This window comes from Sceloporus occidentalis, unplaced genomic scaffold (assembly GCF_023333645.1).
Source record: "Sceloporus occidentalis isolate IW3139 unplaced genomic scaffold, rSceOcc1.0.p SCAF_87, whole genome shotgun sequence".
NCBI classification, from domain to species: domain Eukaryota; kingdom Metazoa; phylum Chordata; class Lepidosauria; order Squamata; family Phrynosomatidae; genus Sceloporus; species Sceloporus occidentalis.
Window position 1 is genome coordinate 896,850 of NW_028317067.1, and position 12,168 is coordinate 909,017.

General features: G+C 42.0%; 1 protein-coding gene across 1 annotated transcript; it reads left to right on the forward strand.

Moving 5' to 3' along the window:
* The first annotated feature begins 579 nt into the window (after nucleotides 1-579).
* LOC149284858 (synaptophysin-like) lies at nucleotides 580-7,865 on the forward strand. The gene is made up of 6 exons (XM_089496091.1): nucleotides 580-597; nucleotides 1,993-2,058; nucleotides 5,654-5,778; nucleotides 6,003-6,201; nucleotides 6,565-6,759; nucleotides 7,575-7,865. The coding sequence occupies exons 1-6, from the start codon at nucleotides 580-582 to the stop codon at nucleotides 7,863-7,865; spliced, it is 894 nt and encodes a 297-aa protein (XP_089352217.1).
* Nucleotides 7,866-12,168: the final 4,303 nt, after the last annotated feature.

Consider the following 12,168-nt stretch of genomic DNA (forward strand, 5'->3'; position numbering starts at 1 on the left):
TAATGCTCATCCCACTGGTTATATCGATTTTATTATTAGGTTTGCAGTAAACAATGCAGCCTTAATCTGGATGGGGTAGCTCCCTACTTCTTTGTCAGTCCTAAAGAGAAGAAACCAAAACACATGGAAAAACACACTGAAATGCAATGACGTCATCTCATAGTAACGTCTAGCATTTGGTCCTTTTTTTTACAAAATGACAATTGATCTTGAAAACTGAGTAAAATGCTGCTCTTCTCTATAAAAAAAAAAACAACTGACTGAGACACCAGCCCACACAAAGTTGTGGGATGTGATTTGGGGTCTGAGTGGGTCAGTGATGACGTCAATGCTCTTTAAGGGTCTCCCCTACCTGGCTTTATGCGAATACTGCCCTCAGTGAAGATGGAGACTTCCTACGTCAGCAGCGCGTCATGTGACCAGAGCGCCCCCTGTCCGCTGCTGCCATTGGCTTGCGCTGTTCCAGCTGTTCTAGAGACTCTGCGCCCCATCCGCCGCATTTCAGCACCGTCTCCAGGCTGCTGCAGATAAAGCGCGCTCCCCCCTCTGCGCTGCGCGATTCACCAGCATCCTGCAGACATGGACGTGGTCAACCAGGTGGGAGACGGGAAGAATGCGGGGCGAGGGGTGCAAAAACACCGGGAATGGGGTATTAGGAGAAAGGGTGGGAAGCACAGGCGAGAGAGGGATAGAGGAGAAGAGAGAAAAGGGAGCAGATGGAAGGAATGGGAGGATATTTAGAGAGAGGGAAAAAATGATAGGGAGGAGGGGTAGAGATGGGATGAAGGAGGTGAAGGAGATAGAGGGCAGAAAGAGGGAGATGTGTGGAAAATGGAATCTGGTCAATTACATAGATGCTTATTAATGTAAATATATATATATATATATACACAAACACACATATATATATATACACAAACACACATATATATACACACAAACACATATATATATATACACAAACACATATATATATATATATATATATATATATACACAAACACATTTATATATATACACAAACACATATATATATACTCAAACACATATATATATATATATACACAAACACACACATATATATATATATATATACACATATATGTACAGATTTATATAATCACACATATTTATATATATATATATAAATATACATACATACATATATGTACAGGTTTACATCTGCACACATATATTACATTTTTATATATATAGTCGAGCTCATTCCCTCTGGTATATAAATATATATTGATGAACACTCGCTGTTACCAAATAAAGCCCAGATATGGAGGCATTTAGTGCAGGTTTTCTTTGCTTGTTTAATAATATAGTGATATGTAATGGCTTAAATCGTATATTTCTTGTATGTTACATTGTAATCATTGCTCTTTTTTTCTGGAACGGCTGAATATGGATTGCTGGTTATTATTTTGTAAGATAGAAGGTTGTGTGTCTGTGCAGTCTGTTGTGTATGGGTTGTGTGTTAATGTGTCTCTGATCAATCTGTTGTGTGTTAATGTCGCTGTGCAATCTGTTGTGTATGGGTTGTGTGTTGATGTATTTCCAGTCCGTTTTGGATGGGTTGTGTGCTGTGTTGTAAATGGCTTCCTTACAAATGTCTGCCATGCATCATGTAACACGACGCCTTTTAATGACTGTGCACCCTGTGTGAAGGCTGTGTGTCGTTGCACTGACGGTATGTGTGTGTGATGGCAGTGTGTCGTTGCACTGACGGTATGTGTGTGTGATGGCTGTGTGTTGTTGCACTGACCGTATGTGTGTGTGTGATGCTTGCCTGGTGATGTGGACACACAGAATGAGAGGGATGTGTGTTGATGTGTGTTGATTTGTGTTGATGTGCGGTGATGGAGAGGGTAGTGTGGGGAGATGAGAGATCAGCACCGTGGACAGATCCCCAGCCCCTCCTGCCATGACTTCCCACACAGAGCCCGCAGTGATCTTATTACCTGTATTTCCCCTTCTGTCGTGCAGCTGGTTGCCGGGGGGCAGTTCCGTATAGTGAAGGAGCCCCTGGGATTTATCAAAGTCCTGGAATGGGTGAGTTCTTGGTCTTTTACATTTATAGTTGTATGTTATTTTTCTACCATAGCATATGGGGGGGGGGGTATCACACGTGGCTCTAATGCCATTTATTCCATCAAAGCATACGAGGAGAGGCCATAATATATATTAAAAAAATTAAAATCAGAGCTCATTTTTATATATTTTATTATTATTAGATTTTCTTTATATAGCGCTAGCTCAAGCTTACGATCCAAAGACATTTTTTATGCCTGTTTTACATAATATGATGTTTTCAGACAGCAGACGTATCAGCCATTTGTATGAGTTCTCGAGCTGTTATCTACTAGACAAGCCCCCCTGACTCCTTATCATGCCTCCTTGTGGTGAACAATAGAATGTCTCAATCTTAATCACCAAGTTGGACATTAGTCTATGGAGGTACAGACTTCATTAGCATTGCCATAAAGCATCAGCTCAGTGTGATATTTGAGCAATGAAACTCCAAAAACATCACGTGACTGACAACAATGGCGGCCTTCAGGTTTTACTGTAAACAGCGCTGGGGGGTTATATTACTGTATACAGCGATGGGGGTTATATTACTGTATACAGCGCTGGGGGGTTATATTACTGTATACAGCGCTGGGGGATTATATTACTGTATACAGCGCTGGGGGGTTATATTACTGTATACAGCACTGAGGGGTTATTACTGTATACAGTGCTGGGGGGTTATTACTGTATACAGCGCTGGGGGATTATATTACTGTATACAGCGCTGGGGGTTATATTACTGTATACAGCACTGGGGGGTTATATTACTGTATACAGTGCTGGGGTTTATTACTGTATACAGCGCTGGGAGGTTATATTACTGTATACAGCGCTGGGGGGTTATTACTGTATACAGCACTGAGGGGTTATTACTGTATACAGTGCTGGGGGTTATTACTGTATACAGCGCTGGGAGGTTATATTACTGTATACAACACTGGGGGGTTATTACTGTATACAGCGCTGGGGGGTTATATTACTGTATACAGCACTGAGGGGGTTATTGCTGTATATAGCACTGGGGGGTTATTACTGTATACAGCACTGGGGGATATTACTGTATACAGCGCTGGGGTATTACTGTATACAGCGCTGGGGGATCTTACTGTATACAGCAGTGTATTGCATGGCCAAAATCGATATATATATATATATATATATATATATACACAGTATGTATATTCCATGTGAGTTCCCTTTTAAATAAAGCAGGAGTGGGAACATGTATAAATCACTTACTGCGATGATATGGATTGTGACTCTCATTACACTCAGCCAGCCCATTGTGTGAGAATCAACAGGCATTCCATGTCAACTAGAATGCAAACAGGTTTCATGTCCCTGCATGGGAAGTGGTAAAATGTATCACTTTGTATTATATCGTTTAGTAGTAATGTACACATTTATGGTACACATTTGGCCTCTATGGGCCACAACCCACAAAAACCAAACCTCTACTGATCTTCTCATAGATCTTTGTTTAGTATCTTATGGTCACAATTATCAGGAGGTGAGAATATATACGGAAACGCTACAGAGTTATGACATCACATAATATTTTGACGATGTCACAAGAGCCCCCTTGTTTCTATGGACACTACCAAAGGGAGAAGAGGGGTTGTTGCTACACCTTAAATATGAGGACAATTATCAAGGCTAAAAGACTAGGGCTGTCAGACAATATATAGCTATTTCCGAGTTGGGAGCTACAACCCCCTATGGATGCTACCTAAGCATCATGGGAATTGTAGTCCTGCAGAGATTCCTGCTAGCCACATTACATTTACTTCTATACTGTAGCTCCAGCATATTCCGTAGCACTGTTACAAAAGGGGACAGTGAAAATATGTAAAAAAAAAAGACAATATAAACTGACAATAATACTAACACGCATTAAAACACACTGTAGGAGAAGAGGGTCCTGCTCTTGTGAGCTTACAATCAATTAGCCAAACCTGATTTACAGGCTATATCAATCTGTACTTCCACAGCTACCCGGGGCACAGGTCCCCCGCACCTAGGGTCTTCGAAGCCCCCTATTAAGATACATTCCTGTAACTATTGATCTTAAGTATAACAAACCATACTCTTGCCGTCTGGCTATATGTTCCCCGCTTTATATTCAGTATACAGTATATATACATTGTTTCTCTCCCCTGACTTGTGTATTCTCACACCCTGCTCTACTCTGTAATCCTCTTTATTTTGTGCCATCGCCGAGGCTCTAAAAATACCCTCCAGTCTCTGTGGAGATGCGGGAGGTCACAATCCTGCTCGGGATTATCGCCAAGATAAAGCCAGCCTAGCCTGCCTTACACGGGGAGGGAGAGACGCCACACACGTCTATTCTGTGCTTTCTTTACCTACTCCATGTCACGTGAGCTTAACAATCGCTGATGACCTACTTTATGGTTATGACCGGCCAAGAACCTGAACCCCCCCATAAAACACTCATGTCTTGGCTGGTCCTTGGAGGAAAGTCCATGAAACCGTCTACCATTTTGTATGGTCTACCAGGATTTTAATGATGCGCCTTGTAGCGCACGCTCAGCTTTCCTCCATTATCTCAGCCTCCCACTCGGGTTCCAGATTGTGCTATATGCTATAGGATGCTTGGTAAACAGGAGCCCTGCATATCTTACACCCACTCCCCTTCAACATTTGGCAGAATAACGAGTCATATTGCATCCTCCTGCCTGCCTGACTTTATATCGCTTTCCATGTTTTGTTTTTCTACATCCAGTTCTCTTGAAATTGGGTTAACGCTCCATAATGTGAGCTAACAGTAGTTTTATTTCATCGCTGTGAGTATCAAAAGGACCTTCCAGTAGCTTTAAGGCAGGAGTTTACAACTCTAGTCCCCAAGAGCCTCAGACGGCTCATATTACTGGAAATCCCACCTTGAGCACAGGTATCTCAATAAAAAAAAAGACCACTAACCTGCTTGTGGACCTCGAGGACTGGAGTTGTGCAGCTCTAGGGCTTTGTTTTAATAATTCACGGCAAACGGCCAGGAACATCTTCTCAGAACTAAAATAAAATATTAAATAAGGCGATAATTGATTAGCTGTTTCCTACGGCAGCCTACAAACCCCTCGTTCACATGATTTCATTCTATGCTTTGCTTCTATCCATTTTCGATACTACTACTTATTTTTTGATTTCCATTTCGGTTTTGGGACATCTTCAGAACCATTGTGTTTCTTTCTGGACTCCTTCATCTTCTCCATTAGGTTGTCCCTTTGCAGTTTGAGTCTGGATGCCTCAAAGCTAAATTTTTCTTGTATTTTTATCATTATACATTTTATATTTACGTTTCCTTAATTTTGTAGACCTTTGTCTCTTTATGGAACATAGAGTGTCCTTTATAAATACCGTCGTCTCCCATTATTTTCTAAGTTGTCTTATTGTTTTCTACATCACCCTTTTAGTACTTTTCACTGAAACCCTTCCCTTTTTCACTCTGGATCTTACTGGATCTGGAGTATTTCCGGATCACGCTGTATCTCTACGGCTCTCTTTGTTGGCATCACCCTTTCTCTTTCTAGACCCCCCCTGTCTCTCTGTTTTACAGCTCTTCTCTATCTTTGCCTTCGCAACATGTGGAAGTTATTCTGGACAGTTCAGTCTGAGCATTGAATGTAACAACAAAAATGAAAGCAAGCCGAATATAAAAGTGGACTTTGAATACCCCTTTAAGTGAGTGTCGGCCGTAAACAAGCTTCTCGGTACCTTTCATATCATTTCATACAAGCTAAATCTCTTCTATCCCATTGTTTTTCTTCTCCTTCTCTCGTCTCTGTCCTCTTCTTTCATGACTGCCTACTGACCTGTCAGTGTTTTAGACTTACTCCTAGTGCTGATGTCCTTTAGACTTACTGTTTGACAACCTCGAATACAATGTCTGATCTTCTTTTCCACAGGCTGCACCAGAAATATTTTGAAGCCCCCACGTGCCAAGGTGGAGCCACTTCCAAGGTCTTCTTAGTTGGAGACTATTCTTCCTCAGCTGAGTTCTTTGTCACAGTGGCTGTCTTCGCCTTCTTGTACTCACTCGGGGCACTCGTCACATACATATTTCTACAGAACAAATACCGTGAGAACAACAAAGGCCCAATGATTGTAAGATATCCCATATAAACGCCAGGGGAGCGTTGCTTAAGACATCCCACCAGATGTCCATCCTGACCTGTATCTGCAGGTTCTCATGATGTCACTCTTTTGCTCTCCATGACTTTCGTACCTGTGTCTTCTTTTTTTGACATTGTTTTCTTCTCACACTGTTTGATTTCTTCTTGTCGTCTTAGTCTTTATCCTCTCGACTCTCTGTTTTCCTGTATTACCATCTCTACTTTTTTCTCCGTATCTTTATCTCCCATTTTCACTCTATGGCTCCTCTTACCCCATCTCTTTCCATCTTCAGATCAGCTCCCTCCCCATCTCACGCTTTATCCCTTTCTCTCCTCCTCTCGTGTGCCGTTATAGGACTGCATAGTGACAGCTGTTTTCACGTTCCTTTGGCTGGTCAGTTCCAGCGCTTGGGCCAAAGGCTTGTCGGATATCAAGTTGGCAACTGACCCTGAGATGATCATCAAGAACCAGATCCCACCGTTCGAGAAGGGCGAAGGAAAGTGTCAGGAACTGAGCGACCCAGTTATGTCGGGGCTTAACACCTCTGTGGTGAGTAATAAATACTTCTCCTCTGAAGTGTTAGCGCTTGATCACATTCTTTTAAACATTATTGCCATCATGTGGTCACGGGGAGTATTTGGGATACATTGTATCTCAGAACTTGTCAGAGGTGGATACGTAGCCCTTCTGTGGTCATTTTGATCATTGCAGTGCTTCTTTTGTCACATATAGGTGAATTTAATGTATTGAAAGTCCATGATTTGGGAAAATCTCATGAAATGTGCAGAAGATGAGAAAAAGGAAAAAGCAGAAAAACTAATTTCTACAAATTTGATTCTTTGTTTTCCCCTGCTTACATATTCTTACAAAGTTAATAGATAATGAGTTGCATCTAATATCCACATGGACGAGAATGATAGTAAACATATGGGGTCTTTAGAGTAATGGTAAAAAAAGGCCAGGACCCCTTTTCAATTTTAATTGTGGTTAGAACTTTTTTGTTATTAAATGTAAATTTTAGCATAACATAAAGTGACAATTTCACTCATTATGTTTTAACAGTCTATTAATTGAGTGACTTGAATCTAGAGTTGGCAGATTGGCCATTTCAAATTGGACACCTTGGAATGGAATATATAAAAAGAAGTCTATGGATTCCAGAGGATTCATTCATACGGAGATTATTTCAATGTACTGTGGTTCGCACCCAAGGAAACCTTGACTGGTGGGAGAGGGGTCGGGCAAAGGGTTCTAGGTAGCGATCATGACGTTTAGTAGTTATTGCACTGTGATTACTGCTGTTCAGCATATCTGTTGGGTGACGCTGCGGTCCCTTGCGTAAAATGACTGTTTCTCTCCTGTAGGCCTTCGGGTTTTTGAACTGTGTCATCTGGCTGGGGAACATTTGGTTTGTCTTTAAAGAGACAGGATGGTCAACTCCATTTATGAAGTACCCACCACCAGCGCAAGAGAAGCAGCCGGCGCCTGACAGCTACACCCAGGCCCAGGGCTACGGCCAACAAGATACCTACGCACAGCAAGGTGGCTACCAACCTGACTATTATGGCCAGCAAGCTGATTATAATCAGCAGGGTTACACCCAGGCGGGATATACCCAACAAGGCGCCCCCACCTCCTTTTCCAACCAGATGTGAGCTGGTGAGTATATTTACGACCAGACCCATTACTAAATGTACATATTAAGCACTCAATCCTAGATGGGCAACCTTAGTACATGCATTTATGCAGTTTGAGCTCCCCGTTGACTTCAGCTGGGTTTCTTAGCTCATCCTGTTAGGAACCTAGCAGCGAACTTGAACCCTGCAATGTGCCTAGTTCAACCAGCCCAATTCAATTCAGAAGAGTTGCAGCCCTATTTATTTTGGTAAATAAGCAGGAAGATGTTGTGGTGACTAACCAACTATCGCATAAAAACGGGGCCTGCCCAAGACAAACCTGGGTCTGACAGTCTGACAGCTCCCCACCTCCTGGGACCATCCCAAATACAACTTAAAACCCAAATGCTTGTTGAGTTCCGCGACGGCTCAGCTCAGTGCCATGTTCTTACTGGATAAACTTTAAATACCAAATTCTCCTTTATTTCATTTTATCGTTTATGTATGTATCTCCCCCGCCACCTGTTCTTTCTCTACCATTCATTCTTCTTTCTCACTATGCCCCCTTTTCTTCTATCCTGCATCACTTTTTATCCCTTCTCTCTTGTTTGCTGTCTTCCTTTCTCCTTTCTTATTTTCTTTTCCAATCCCCCTTTTTTATATACCTCCCACTCACTCATTCCCCAACACGTCTTCTTAAATTTCCACCCTTTCCCTTGGTGACACTCTCCTTAAAGTCTCTTCCCTTCCTTAGATTATTCCTTCATCCATCCCATCTTTCTTCTCACTTGTGCCTTGACAATACCTCCCCATGAATATTTTATCTTCCTTTCTGTCTTCATTCATATTAGAGCTAGATGAGCTGGCCATAGTGTAGCGTTCATGCATGTGCCAACTTATTGATCCAAGCTGACAAAAAGTCCCTTTCAGGGCAAGAAGGTCCTCTTCTGACCCAAAATCAAGGTCTAGCCAGGCATTATTCTTGTCCTGTGTCATTTCCTCCTCTCTATCCTCTGTCCATTCACATTTTATACCTCCCTTCATCCCTATTATGTCTACCTATTCCTTCCTCGTAATGTTTTTCCCTTCCTTCTTTCCTACAGGCGTCTCCAGAGCTGACCAGTGAGCTTCAGGTTGTAATGTTCTGATGTGCAGTGCTGCAGCCCAGCTGCCCTGAGCGAAATTCCATGGGAGAATGTTGTGTCCGTGATGTTTATATAATATACTATAATATATATATATATATATATTTAAAAATACATATATGTACCAAAACACAGGAAAACCCCATCTCATTCTATCAGAGACTGTCTTCCTGCAGAGCATTGCTGTTTAACCCTCTCCGTGCCGCCATCCTGCAGAGCATCGCTGTGTCACCCTTTTTTTTTTTCTTCTGACCGAGTCATGGAGAACAATTACCAAAGTATCAGCTTTTTCTGAACGGAGAAAGGGATACTGAACATTATTACGGCCATCGATGAGTAGACGTACTATTGTCATAAAGTGATTTGTAGGATAACCAGGCTCTCGGACAGGAAAGGGTGTTTTGTACGTATGTTTCTTTATACTTTAAAGGGAATATTCCCCTGTAGCACAGAGTTCTGAAGCTTTTTCTAGTTAGTTCTGTATTTCCTTTAGAGATCCGTGATCTGTCTGCAGTTTGCAATGCATTGTAGGACCCCGTTTCGTAAAAAGGGATTGATGGGGGGCTTGTGTTTAGGGAAATGCTGTCATGCGCCCATGTGAGGTTTGGGTGGGTCGTGATGGCACAGGCTGGGTTATGCCATAGCAGCTCGGGTGCTGAATAGATGAGAAACAGAATATATCCGGGGTGTCCAACCTGCGGCCCTCCAGCTGCTGCAGGACTACATCTCCCATATTCCTCAGCCAGCCCCTTAGCTGAAAGAGCATTATGGGAGATGTAGTCCTGCAGCAGCTGGAGGGCCGCAGGTTGGACACCCCTGGAATATATGTATATGGAAGCAGGGGTAATTAGCCCCACATGCACTGCTGGGCACTGACTGCCCTTCTTACCCCCTTACTTAACCCTATTACTGCCAGCTTCTCATGTGCACCCCGTCACCCCTTAAATCACCCATGCCTGGTACCCCATTGTGCTGTATATCGTGTTTGTGACACTGAAGTTGCGTGTTGTAATCCTGGACTGGAAATAAAGACAGGCTGGAAAAGATGATGTGTTTTACTTGGTAATTTTACAAACTCCCTATAAGGGGCTCACACAATCCCGGGGTTTTCCAGACAGATGCAACACGCGGTGGCATTTAGAGAAATGTGACAAATAAAGGAAAATAAAATGTTTGCAATCTCGTCAAAAAGTGCAGAGAAATGTAGAGGATAGAAAACAACCTATTCTTTATTGCAAACACATTCATAGCACCTCATAGACCAAGAAAAAAGTTACAAACCTGCAGTTCCTTGTTTGGGGGATCGTTATATAGCAACCATAAAGCAAAAAACACTACTAGCCTCCTGAGTGCATTGGTCAATAGGCTATCTTCCATCATAGCTTATAAGTATATATATATATATATGTAAATGAAGAAAGACAAATTATCAGCATTCAGATCCATACCTACAACGTCACACATTTAATACATATGAGGCTTTAGTACTGTATATCGGCCGACGCTCACGTGCCACACCAAGCCGCCCCATGAAAGGTGAGACCTTCTTCTGTATATAATATATAGAAATAAATCACGAAAACCCACAACTAATGCATTACGTATATGTTTGATGTCAATATATCGGCATAGAAAAGATCCTCATACGTACAAAATACGCAAAGCGTACGACAAGAAGGACAAACACCCGTCGGGTTTCCTAACATTTCGGCAGTTACCCTTCTCAAGGGGCATTTTGACGTTTTTAAACCCCATGGGTGTTTCCCCTTCTTGCTCCATGCTTTAGATATTTGTTCTCCTCGGTGTACATATGAAACTGTTTTGTATACTGGCATGTTGATATCATTGGATCAAATACATATATAATGTATTGAAATGCAGAATTGTATTTGTTTTATCATACTAGAGTGCAATTGATGATTCATATAAGTGGAACCTTTAAGGAATGGCTGAGAAAAGTAGTCAGGAACAGGGGATGGACTTTCTTCTACTTCCACCGAGTGGAGCAGCGTGACCTCTTTACTCCAAACAGGGTTAAAGTAATAACCGGGGACCCTATTTCTAGATTATTTTTTTATACATTATATGTGTTACTTAGAATAATGATGGTGGGGTTTCATGGTGAAGGTGCTTTTAGTATTTCTTCTTTCTATGGATAGTTCCATAAGCTTTACCATGAATACTGGTATATGTGAATGAATGCCACCTCCATGAATACCCCAAAGACATCATACGATCACTAAACTGGGCAAATGAATGCCGCGGAAGCCCAGAACAGTAATTTGGGTTATGAATAAAATAATATATGTTACTACGCGTGTCTCCCGCGTGTCTCCCGCGTGTCTCCTGCGTGTCTCCCATGCCCGAGGACTGCAGCGGCGTCTCTGCAGGACCTATTTGTTGGATGTTTTTAATTTTTAGCTGGCTCTTTTCGAAGCGTTAAGCCAGTCACCCCCTGACCCTGCGCTTCTCCACGTCCCAGCGATTAGTTAATCATAACAAGCCCCTGGAGACTGATCTACAGAAAAAAGAAGGAACCCCCATCACACCTCCCGACATTCTGTGTTTTAGGAGATGTGGTTATGGAAGAATCAGATTTATTTAATATAATTTAATTTCTAAAGCCATCTCCTGCTGTTTCTATACACATTATCGGGGCTTTTAGGGCTGTAGAACCCTGTGATACCCTCATACCCAGCAAACATTCCGAGCTCTTAGAAAAGAGGGGACATCGGGGGAACGAACAAGGGATCTGGGTCCGAAAGGAGGTACGCGAGGTACCTGATTGGCTCTTCACGGCATACGTTAAATATAAACAATATATCACACAAAATACGCATCTCCAGATATGGGGGTAGAGGGCGTCTCGGTCACGAGGGGTTAATTATAGATATTTCACAAACGTTTCTAGCAGAATAAGTTCCATGGGAAGTCTGCTGACGTTTTTAGTAACTGAGAATTGACCAATGTATCGCTTAATGTGTCGAGAGTTATTATTTAACTTGATAAATTATAACATAACAGTAATTATTTAACTTGATAAATTATAACATAACAGTATACAGTTAAAAATGAAATAAAAAATGTTCCCGACTTAAATGCAGGGCAGGATTATGCCTGTCCAATGAGTGTTTAAATTCCCTTGCTGTATTAGCCTCTACCACTTCTGCTGGGAGGCTTTTCCATTTATCTACCAC

What these genes read in the sequence shown, in the direction of transcription:
- LOC149284858 (XM_089496091.1), top strand. An exon ending in ACAACAAAGGCCCAATGATT is followed by an intron (nt 6,202 to 6,564) that starts GTAAGATATCCC and finishes GTGCCGTTATAG; the next exon opens with GACTGCATAGTGACAGCTGT. An exon ending in CGGGGCTTAACACCTCTGTG is followed by an intron (nt 6,760 to 7,574) that starts GTGAGTAATAAA and finishes TCTCTCCTGTAG; the next exon opens with GCCTTCGGGTTTTTGAACTG.